The following is a 12,694-nucleotide window of genomic DNA, read 5'->3' as shown; positions in this document are numbered from 1 at the left end:
ATCAGTGTCTCTTCTGTTGTTTTCATTTTTTTTTTGAGACACTCCTCCGTTTCTCTGTCTCCGTGAGCCATTGTTTTGCTTCTTTGGGGAGATTAAGCGCTGCCTCTGCCATCTACAAGCAAAGAGCCTATGAGGTCATCTCTCCCCGCTGTGAAACATGTCAGATTTTCTTCCTCTGCTGTCTGCCACTTATACGTGAGGCCTTGACATGAACACACACGAGTTGAAGATTTATGGTCGTCGATAAGGGTGACGCCACTGGGGGAAACTGGCAGAAACTCGCCTTTGTGAATCACGTTTTGTAGTGTCCGAGTACCCCTCCCACCACCTGCACCCCTCATGTCAGGCCTTAGGAGAATCCATCCATCTTAAGACAATTCTTAGTGACCTTTAATGATTCTTAGTTCTCTCCTCCTTCCTCCCCTCTGCTCCCCTCCCCTTTCCCCCACAACTTCCCTCTCCCTCATCCCAGGGACCATCTCTCGTACGGTGTGCTGCAGATGTTGAAGGGAAAACTGCGTTTGAGAGAATAAATTTCTCTAACATATATATAATTTGTCTATCAATTCATAAATAAACTTGCAGGTGTAGATATTACACAAACACACGCTCAATGTACATCATCATTTCACAACACCTTGTGCGCGTTTTAATTTTACTCAAGATTCTCGCAAAAACTATACAGACTTGATTAACAAAAGTCTTGCTATCAATATTTTAGCCCACATTCACGTTATTTTTTCTTAGAATTATGATTTTTTTTTCTTCTGGGTGTTGAATATCATGACATACAAAAAGCTGTGCCGCTATTGTCGTGTTGGCACAAGCGGCACAGCTGGTGATTTAAACAGAGAGAGAAGCAAACTGTGTAACCTTTCTACAACGAAACTGATTTATTGATTAATGTCCAATACCACAATGACTAATATAAACCCACCTTCCTCTCTTCCCTGAAGAAAAAAACAAAAACAAAAAACAATTGCTGTTATTGATCGACACCTAAAGTCGCTTGTAAATAATCATCAACGCCGATATTTTTCTCTTGCATCATACACTGTAATTGGTTTGATCTGCTTACGTGTACACTTCCAATATTTCATGATATAAACCTTACAGATAAGAGGTATAAAGGCTAAAATTGGGAAGTGTTATTCCCCGTGTTCCACTTGTGCTGCCTACAATCGGTGGTAATTTTCATGCCTTGTGATCGATGTAGTTTGGAATATCACTAATGTGTGACAGAAATACGGTGTTGCTGTGTTGTACTTGTCACGTCTGCGTTGTTTTGCTTACCCGTATAACATCCTGTTTAGAATGATTACGATTACGTTTTGTGTATGTGTGTAACTGTGTGTGTGTGTGTGTGTGTATATATATATATATATATATATATATATATATATATATATATATATATAATTTGTGTTTGTGTGTCGGTGGCAGTAACTTAAGCAGGTGTGTGGACACGCGTCCCTATGCGTGTCTCTCACTCGTTTGTGCGCGTATTTGGCAATATATCCCATGACGCTTTGCTTACCCCAAGATCAATTAGAGAGATAGACATTTCAAACCACGTAGGTGTTTATATTCAACCTCCAATGGGGACATAAAGATGAATTACGACCAATGAAACGAGAAAAATGAGCCAAAACTTAACCCATAAAAACCTAAAGAATGAATGAATAAAATATTTATCAATTCGTCCACAATACAGGCACACTAGAAGGGTCTGAACCAGTCAGGATCCGGTATTACATATACGTAATATCGTTACGTCATTACGACATTGCCTCGCCTGTTATGCTTCACCACAATAAAACATTTGGCGACGCTCGAGTCTAATCTCTCACGACGTAAATTTATGTCGTTTGTATCCGCGAACGTTGGTGTGTGTGTGTGTGTGTGTGTGTGTGTGTGTGTGTGTGTGTGTGTGTGTGTGTGTGTGTGTGTGTGTGTGTGTGTGTGTGTGTGTGTGTGTGTGTGTGTCCCAATAGATAGAATCGACTAAGGAGAAGAGCGAGTGTTCGGGGAGAGATAAGAACAAGAAAGGAAAAGAAAAGGAAGATATGGAAATTAAGACGTGGGAGAGATAATGATATGAGAGAAAGAGAAAGAGAGATAAATATGTGAAAAGGATAGGAAATGGATAAGGGAGGGGATGATAAGAATATGGGAGGATAGAGAGATGGGTGAAAGGAGGGAAGGTTATAAGGAAGGAAGGAAGGGGGGGAGAGGGAGGGTGGAAAGAAGGAGTTTGTTGATGTTGGTGTGAGATGGAGAGGAAACACTCCTAATTGTTCTTCTGTTTTAGTTAACGAGAAGTTTTGTTGGTTCTTTGGTCTGTATACTATCAATCGTCTGTGCTTAAACATACACAAACAGAAAGACAAACAGACAGTCAAACAGACCATGATATGAAATAACACACACACACACACACACACACATGCAGAATCAAACAAACGTATTTAAACACAGGCCTTTTTAACTCGCTATCAAAACAGCGCCTCGTTCAGGCTCACATAACACATACACGAATTTTGGTATCCATAACCTTAATATGACCTCACATATTTTTGCATATCCTGAGGTATAATCCGCTTGGAGTTGAGGTTCGAGTGAGTCACCCACAACTCTGATTGTTGAGAAGAAACACAGGTAAGAGACATGGTGGGGATTTACCTGTTCCAGTGAGTTGGTGTCTCTCTGTGTCGTGGGGATCAGGGAAACATGTGGGGGGAGGGGTAAAGGGGAGGAGAGGAAGTGAAGAAGGAGGGGAGATGAGGTGAAGACGGAAGGAAAGTGAGGTAAGAAGAAGGGAGACAAAGGGAGAGAGAAATGAGAAGAAAAGAGGAAGGAAGGTGAGGGAGAGAGGAAAATGGAGAAAAGGAAAGAAGGAGAGGGGTAAGGTTTGAAAGGTAAATGAAAATAGAAGAAAAGTACAGATAAGGAATAATAAACTAAAAAAGAAATTGATTAAGAGTCGAATAACCTAAAATAACAGGTAAAATATAGAAGACGGGAGAGAGGGCAAAGAATAAAGGAGATTTCTAACAAAGAGAAAATAGGGTTACAGAAGGTCATGAAGAGGAGTAAGAGAAAAACTGGAGCCTCAAGGTCACTTCAGGTCATGTGGGGTCATGGATGGCACGCGTCTGTGAGGTCAGAGGCAGTGACCTCCTAAAAGGTGGTTCATTTCCACTAAGCACATACTATAAAAAGAAAATATGTTGAACGCTTATCGCTCCTACTCCCATGAATTCATAATTTGAGTTGAGTTATTTATCAGATGTGGTAATAAAATTCTCAGTGTAACATGATGTTAGCCAGACCTTGTTGGGTTTAATAATGTAAACCACGACGAGAGAATAATTGTGTATATGGTTTAAATCTCAGATATATGGAGTGAAGAAATTAAAAAAGATAAGATGATTTCGACAGAGAAAGAGACAGTGGGAGAGAAGGATTGATACCAACAGTACATGGAAAAAAATCAACTAATGACCAGCATTATTTATCACCAAATGCACCAGGGAATTGTTCACTCTGTTTATTATTCAGAGATACTTAATGTAGATATTAAAGGGAACTGATACACAATTTGAAGACTATATTGTAAGCTTTCATTTAGTCTACAGTCACAGTTGAGTGCCAAGGTCGCCCCGCTTCATAAACACTTGGGTCTGTTGCGAGTGAAAACAAAGTTGCTTCACTTACACTGGTACTTTCTCTCTCTGTTAGAATTGACCCACTCTGAGCATATTAGTTTTTATCTGTATATTCCTCACTAAAATGAGACTGAGCTATAGCTCTCTCTCTCTCTCTCTCTCTCTCTCTCTCTCTCTCTCTCTCTATGATTCTTCGGGCAGTTCGATTCAGGTTTCAGTGTGGATTGCTTCTAAAGTCGTTTGTATTGTAAATGGAATTCCTATTATCATGACAATTGGTAAAGTCGCAAATTAAATGAATACTAACATACAGTCCAACTAATGTTTGGTACAAGAAATATCACATCAAAACTAACAAGAAATATGAAAATATTTCTTTAGTAAAGAAAAAAGGGAAATATATTATTAAAAAATAGGATTTTACCGAGAATCATAAGAGACCATTAATTTGTACCTTTATTTTTAATTTTCAGAAAACCAATGGCGGGGTCTGACAGCCAATTGGAACGGCCTGCCATGGAGTAAGTATTACTTCGATAAAAGCCGTGCGCGTGTGTGTTTGCGTGTGTGTGTGTGTGTGTGTGAGTGTGTGTTCTCAGCTGGAGCCACCCCTGGGGCTGGGGGTCAGAAGGGTAAACAACGCTCCTCGTGCTTGTCCAAGCTTGGCTTTCTGCACACTGAGGCGGGTTGGTTTACACGGCCAACATGGTCGAGGGTCAAAGGTGTGATGTTTGATCACAGCTGCTGGCTGCTGGTGTGAGCTCCTCCCTCCCCCATCCCTCCCACCGTTCCTTTTGTCTCTCTCCTTTCCTTCTTTTGTCCCTCCCACTTCCTTCACCCTTTCCTCTCTCTCCTTTCCTCCTTTTGTCCTTCTCCTTACCTCCTTCCTTTCCCCCCACGCTTTCTTTCCTTTCCTCAATCTCCCACCCACCTTCCCCTCCTCTTGCCTCGCCCCTCACCCCATTAGCTTTGCTAAAAGACTGAGGGCAAAGCCTGGGTGTTGCTGGGACCCATAATTGTCGAGTGAAGGAGAGAGAGACCACACGAAAGTCCGGAAGTGTAAACAAACTTCCAAATGAAAATCCTCAAGCTGTCTCACAGTGCTCACAGTGGTCTCTGGTGGTCTGTCTCCCCTGTGGCTTCTGGTCACTCCCCAGAATCTTGGGCCCTACTGTGTAGGATCAGTTTGGGTTCCTCACAGGTGTACTAGAAATGCTGCTGCCATGTTCAAGTAGCCCTTGAAGATGGGAGTGATGTTCTAAGTTTTACACTTAACCAAACAGGGTACTGGGGAATGTATATCAGTAAGATTTAGCACTTCAGTACTGATTAAATACATGTAATATGAATATAAGTGTTCAAACTATAACATTATTATATACTAATCATTCTACTCTTCCTTAGGATATTTTGTTATTCTGTCTACAGTATGCTTGTGTGTTGTACAGTATTGTGTTTTTATATTTTTATATTGTCACTGCTCTTAAAAGTTTACTATGTTCAACTAATATTGTATATAATGGTATATATCCAATGACTTTACTCACTTACTGCAAAGGTATTAGGAAGTCATTATGCCACGGAGTTTCAACTGGATTTTAGACCATGTTATATTTAAGAGTGATATCACTATTATTGCACAAAGTGCTACTTGTATAGGAATTAATTACTGTTTTTGTTTGCGAACATAGTCTATCTGTTTATGTTAAATACTCGTATATTTATTTATGTATGTATTTGCGTGTGTGTGCTTCTATATGTGTATATGTCTCATTAACATTTGTGATCTACATATCTGAAGAATTCCTTTTTGTTACCTCGTGATTGTTGAAAACCTAATTCATCTCTCCTTCTCAACTATATTTATTGTACTTTGTGTTTATATTAATATGATACTAGGGAATGGAAACACTCGAACACACAGGTGGTGTTGGCGGTCACTCTCATTAGTGTAAGTAAGCAGTGAGTGTTGACCTCTACAAAAATAATTTAATATATTATGGTGATATAGGTGAGTGTGTGTGGGTAGAGGTGTGTGTGTGGGGAGAGAGGTGTGGGTGGGGGTGTGTGAGTGGGTGTATGTGTCTTATCGTAATGAAGCACCACAATGACCTCATATTTCAACAGTGTCGATGATTAACAGGATAAATACGATGGTCTCAGGTAAGTCATTGATTTTTTTTTCTCTCTCTCTCTCTCTCTCCCCTTCGTTATCTCCCCTTTCTTTATTTTTTGCTTCATTGCTTCTGCTTATCTTTGAATACATCTCTCTCTCTTCTCTCCACTAGTTAACTTAGATTTGCATGCATAGTAAATTTGGACTATTCCGTTTAATATTATATTTTTACTATGTTAGATTTAGATTTTGTGTACCACTTTGACAAGATTTATTCACGAATCTCATAGAAAGCTAAAAAAATAATAATTATGCTTGAATGAATAACCAAATACATTGTATATTCAATGCCAATGCTCAATCATTTATTTCAAAATATAGTTTTTCAGCTACTACATGACCGTAAATCTATTTCCTTAAGCCCTTGAAAGCTAATATAATTATGAATGAAATTAACATATCGGACGTTACGTAATAACGCTCATAAAATAAACTTCCCATAGGAGAATAAATGAATAAAGTGAATAAATAAATAGATAATGTTTACGAGACACTGAATTTCCGGTAAGGATAATGTTCTTAGACGCTGCTCTAATCCGTGTATTTTCAGACGTAGTTAAACACTAAAATTTACCACCTAACGCACCTTCCTCTCATGATTTCTCAACATTTTTTACCCTGTGCAAGGTGTAGAAACAGGCCATCACTGGGACAATTTTGACAATTTTGTTCATCAGAAGGTAATTGCCGGACGATCATTTCATTCACCTTCTAGTAATTTGACTGAGTATGTAATCACGTCAGGAGATGTTATGTATGATGTTATGTCAATGGTAATGTTTTCATGTTAAGATATTTTTTAACACGCCTTCACCTTTGCTCGAATACCGCCTCTTTCTTCTTCTTCCTCCGTCCTTCATTTCCTCCTTCACCCACTTCCACCCCTCCCCCACTTCGTCATTCACCCCGTCTCCTTCCTCCCGCATCGACTTCCATCTTCCTTCACTCATTCCTTCCTTCCCATATTCTCTCCTTTCTTTCATTTACTTTATCTCCTCGTCTCCTTTTTGTTTCTTTTCACCCTCATCTACCTCCTTTCCTCTCTCCCATTATCATTCCCCCTCACTCGCCCACCGACACCTCTCTTACCTTTCTTTTAAATCACCTGTAATTCCAGTATTGTAGTCATTATCAACCCGAGAGAGAGAGAGAGAGAGAGAGAGAGAGAGAGAGAGAGAGAGAGAGAGAGAGAGAGAGAGAGTGAGGACAACAGCATAGTAATCCTCAAAGCATTATTCCGCCTTAAGACGAACAAGACAAATCACCTGCACACAGGGCCCATATAGATACAATTTATACTTAATACACCCCCATCTATTACACCATCATGTCAATAGCCAATCTCCTCTCCGGTGAAATAAACGACTCATGCAAAAGTTCCGTAAGTCTTAAATGTAATCCACCTGTATAATAGAGCCATAAATATAATGTAATCGACGTCTTGTGGCCCTCCCTAACCCCCCTCACCCACCCCTTTCCCCCCTTCTCACTCTCTCTCTCTCCCTCCCTCTCTTACTCTCCCTCCCTCACCCTCCAACTTACCTTCCCACCCCCTCCCCTTCTCCCCAATACTGTAGTGCCATAAACAATGTAACGGCATGGGCGGGCCGCTACCTTACTGGGCCTGTTCTCCCTTGCCTTGTTAAAAAAGTTTGTTGGGTTTGAGGGAGGAAGGGAGAGGAGGAGGATGGTAGGGAGAGAGGAAGGTTGAAAGGGAGGATGGGAAAGAGAGAGAGAGAGAGGGGTAGGGATACAGGGATGGAGGTTGGAAGGGAAGGAAGGGAAGGAGTGAGGAAGAGAGAGAGGGAGGAAGGGATACGGATGTACAGGATCTTTATGACCGAGACATGTAGAGGCAAGAGTTGGCAGCATCGAGAGAGGGTGTGGGTGGTGAGAGTGAGAAAGAGATAAAATAAGTGAGAAAGACAGTGAGAAGAGAGAGAAAATAAAACATATAGAAAAAAGAGGTGCGATGAGAAAGAAATAAACATACAGTTGGGAGATACAGAGAGAAAGACAAAGAGAATAGATGATTGTAATAATAAGAAATAAACATAGACGGGATGAGACAGACAGACAGACAGACAGACAGACACACAGACAGACACAGAGGAACGGTTAAGTCCCCTCATAAATAGATAGCACACCCAGGAAGCCACAACAGGTAAACAAAAGAGAGATATTTGCCAAACACACAACGCAACACTCTCGCCCAGGATTTAGCGTGGCCATGAACGACTCCCGTAAGCTTGGTCCATATTTTTGCATATTTTGCAGCTTAGCCATAATAGCATGACGTGTGTCTGGTAATACTGCAACTTAAACTTGAGGCTAATGTTACCAAGTTTTCCCGAGTTTCCTCCGGACCAAAATTGGGTTTAAAATAGAGGAAATTGTGTTGGAGTATGATTAATGTTATGGAAATTGAGGGAAAAGAGTAGTTTATGTGTTATTATATGACCCTCCCGGAGTATAGCGCTGAAGATGTGTGTGTGTGTGTGTGTGTGTGTGTGTGTGTGTGACGGGGATGGAAGTGTCGGTGTCTGTGCGAGTGTGTCTAAGCATATGTTTGCGTTTATACATCTGTACAGACACACACACACCAACTTCCTAATATTGTAACAACACTCACACATGCACCAAACTCACTCGTTCCATCAAAACATCATATTTCTCCCACTACCCTCTTTAAAAAAAAAAAGCAAGAGGAGAGCCACCACCCCAACACCACCACTACAACAGCATTAAAAAAATCCGTGACAAGTCCACAATGTTCTGATGTCATTCCCACCAGCCCAGAAACAATCTAGAGCAGCCAGAGAGTGAGTAAACCGGAACCAGAATTTCATAGAGCTCGAAACAACGAGAGTTAACGGGAGGAAAAAGCTGTACAATGGGCACATTCAATAGGACAGGACGGGAGGAGCGACACTCGGCCAGCAGTGGTGGTCACTGGTCGTGGGTGGATCCTCCCGGTCTTAGGCTGGTTGGCTTTGCTATTGTTATGTGCTGCCGAGGTGGGTGGGAGGTAGTATACGTCTGTCTTTATTAGTGCGTGTGTGTGTGTGTGTGTCTGTGTGTGTTCAGGTGGTTGGATGCGTGTGTGAATGAGTTTAACGATCCAGTGAGTCAATACTTTTGAAATATATCCATGTAAGTGTTATTAAGGAAGTGTAAAGGGGCAGTGTAAAATAATGCAAGGAAATACATCCGAGAAAATATAAAAGAGAAAAAGAAAGTGAAAGAGATATCTCACAGATAAACAAACAGAAACACAGCTACAGACACACAAATTTAAACAAACAAACAAACAAACAGCGAGAACCATGTTAATTATAGTGTTTACTAAAGACTTTTCAAATAAGCATAAACATCAATAACCCAATGATCAATAGCCACCAATACACCTCACGACAGAAAACACAACATACAGTACACTACCACACCACAAGTGAGATGCTCCTCTGAGAATCACAACACACACACACACACATGAAAGTTGAAATTCGACCATTGCCAAATTGTTTCTGAGGTGCCGCTAGGGAGTCGCACATTTTGTTGGGTTAAAACTTTTTAATGGGAGGACTTCAAATAAAGCCAATGCATGCCTGTGTTTCCTCTACTCACAGAGACAGGAACACACTCATGCAGGTGGATGTTTAAAGACATATATGTGCTCGTAGAAGGTTAGGAAGCCATGCATGTGTATAATCAAAAGAGACATTATTCCTCTCGGGTGTTTAGGGATTCATGTACGTATATGTCCAGTAACACATCTAAAAGCTTAGTTATTAATGAATGTGGACACGAGTTAACATTCCTAGAAGCTAAGAGATTCCTGCATGTGTAGATTCAATATAACTTTCATACACAATGAAGAACGATGACACGGATATAGACTCATCGTAAGTATATTCAGACTCATAGAAGCTTAGAGACTCATTCATATATCCATGCATACGTAAGTTCCCATTCATAACCATATCAATTCATGAATCTGTATATCAAAACACGCATACTCAATCAACAAAACATTTTCAAGCATGTATACAATCAAACGAATATTCGTTAACCGCACAAGCATAGAATTATGCATGGTTATGTTAAAAAAAATTATTCATTCGTGTGTGTGTGTGTGTGTGTGTGTGTGTGTGTGTGTGTGTGTTCAAAGAGATAATTAACATTAATGAAAACATACATTCAAGCATGAGGATATTCAAAACAGACTCACTCACATAACCAAGAAAGAGTCTCAAATATGTGACAAACCTTCAATCTCATCCCCAACACACGCACGCACGCACGCACACACACATACACACACAAGCTGGTGACAGACTCGTGTGCTTGCATGTGTTCAAAAACCAACATTCACACATAAAGTACTGGCTGACTAGAATCTCTTTAAAGCAAAAAATATGTGTATCGCCTTTAAGGGATGGATTCTGCATATTTTCTTCAACCACGAAAGGAAAATCACATGTTATAAATCGTGCTCGGGTGTAATGGCTCGCAAAGTCGGTAGTTTATTCAAAATCCAAGCGATTTATAGATTTTTGAAAGCAAGCAAGCAAGCAAGAGAGAGAGAGAGAGAGAGAGAGAGAGAGGGGGGAGGTGGGGTGTAGGGAGAGAGATTGGCGTGAGAGAGAGACAGATAGATAGAACAAGAGAGCGATATGAAAAAAGGATAAAGACAGTGAAAGAGGGAAAGACAGATGTAGGAGACAGGCAGACATACAGACAGGCATGAATAAATATAGAGCGAATATTATTCAGACACTTTGACAGACAGACACAAATAGATAATAAAATAAAACAAGAGAAGAGAAATGAAGTGAGGGAATTAAAGACAGAATATCAGAAAATAAATACAATATAATAAGACACACACACACACACACACACACACACACACACACACACTTAACAAAGATGTAACCCACAGAACGATAAACAATAACGACACAAAAACAATAGTATACAATCGTATGAGTAAATAATCCCGGGTGGGTCATGACTCCCAAACAATGCATGATAGTTAACAAAGCAAAATAATTAGCATCAAGCAACTCACAGCCACAATTAATTACATTAATGAGCTCCAAGTACCACTAATGAACACAAGGAATTAGAGTGAAAGTCATTGGCCAGTCTTGGATATTAAAAGAAAATGTTTTATTATAATATTTAGAAACATTAAATGCCACTAACAACAACACGATACGGATAATAGTATTATCATATTATAATTACTGATTTAAGTAATACTACTACTAATAATAATAACAATAATAAGTAGACTACACACCACACACACACACAAATATAAAACATATATATATATATATATATATATATATATATATATATATATATATATATATATATATATATATATATATATATATATATATATATATATATATATATATATATATATATATATATATTTTGTATGTTATGACAGTACCAACCAATCATTTTAGGGCAAACATCAGATAACACAAGAGAGAAACCCAATTATCACAGGACGCTACTAATCAACTCATGACAGCAGCGGTCAGCCCGAGACAATATCAGCTAACATAGGAGGGCGCCAAGAAACACACAGCTTCACTCGTCAGCACAGGACAACACCGCCTCACTAATCAACTCAGGACAAAGCCATACCATACATAGGACAACACCAACTTACTCGAGGAAGGGTTATAAAACAAGTAAAATAAGCTGACTTAGTAAAAAGGTCGTTCTATATCAGAAAATACCATCAGTAAACTCAGGACAACATCAAAGACTATAGGGACAACTAGCCAATTTAAGACGAGATTAACAGCACAAGACAACATTTTTCGCTGACGTGTAAGACTTCCTATCGACTCGGTCATACAAATCGATTTAATACAATCTTTATAAAGAGTTGACACAAGCATATTGCGCATAACCAAGCAGCTCACAAGCTTTTGCAGACAACTTTAAACAATATCAAACAGTTTTAAGCAACTTCATAGAACTATAAAACAAACTCAAACATTTCAATGCAACTCTCAAACATACCTAGATAACACAAGCAATTACAGACAAAAGAATGACTGTTGACAACTTCTGAACATTCACACCTGATTTTAGACAACTTAAAGCAAATCCAAACAACCCTGAGCACTTCCAAACATCCTCAAAGGACTCCAAACACCCACAAACAATACTAGGAAGGCGGGTGGTGTGGTAGGAGAGCGCCCCCCAGCGGACGGTGTCTTGTCCTTTTGTAGCAACAACTCATTAAGGTTATCACTGGCTGGTGGCGACTGTGAGCTAGGGAGTGACCACTGGGGGTGCAGGAGTAGGAAGAGGGGGTGGTGGAGAATGGTGGAGTAGTTTTGGTGGCTGGGGGGAAAACGAGGGAGAGGATGGAGTTGTATTCGTGTGAAGATGTTGGAAAGATGGAGGGGGGGGGGGAGTGTGGATATTGGTGGTAGTGATAAAGGAGAAGGAAGAGGATATTGATTTTCATAAGGATGGAAGATGAGAAGGAATAACGTATTGTACACAAAGAGAAGTAGAAGAACAATTATGACGCATCAATTGAAGTGAAAGTTGTTTCAAGGGGCAATAAAAAAAAGTTGAAGGAGCGGAGAAAGACGAGGAGACAATTGGAACAAGATAGGGAAAGAGAGGCAGTGAAGAAGTAGTGGAGAGACAAAGGTAAATTGAAAATAAATCTTAGTAACGCAGAGATAAATAATGAAACTACGAAAAAAAAGGAGATTGGATGCTAAGATTCTGAATGGATATTTAGTAATTGAGATAGATTTGTCTTATGTATGTCATGGTATCAGGTATTTGTTACAGGGGG

At 39.7% G+C, this 12,694-nt stretch overlaps 1 protein-coding gene across 2 annotated transcripts in view; it reads left to right on the top strand.

The window, feature by feature from the left end:
- Positions 1 to 12,694, top strand: part of LOC121869373 (homeobox protein abdominal-A homolog) — a 173,103-nt gene that overhangs the window by 81,827 nt on the left and 78,582 nt on the right. For both annotated transcript variants that reach the window (XM_042370709.1, XM_042370710.1), the window contains one exon: positions 4,142 to 4,189. In XM_042370709.1, the coding sequence (XP_042226643.1) occupies positions 4,142 to 4,189 (48 nt within the window). The remainder of the gene's footprint in view (positions 1 to 4,141; positions 4,190 to 12,694) is intronic.

This window comes from Homarus americanus, unplaced genomic scaffold (genome assembly GCF_018991925.1).
Source record: "Homarus americanus isolate GMGI-L3 unplaced genomic scaffold, GMGI_Hamer_2.0 scaffold36734, whole genome shotgun sequence".
NCBI classification, from domain to species: Eukaryota; Metazoa; Arthropoda; class Malacostraca; order Decapoda; family Nephropidae; genus Homarus; species Homarus americanus.
The sequence above is the reverse complement of the archived record's forward strand: the minus strand, read 5'-3'. Positions and strand labels throughout refer to the sequence as shown.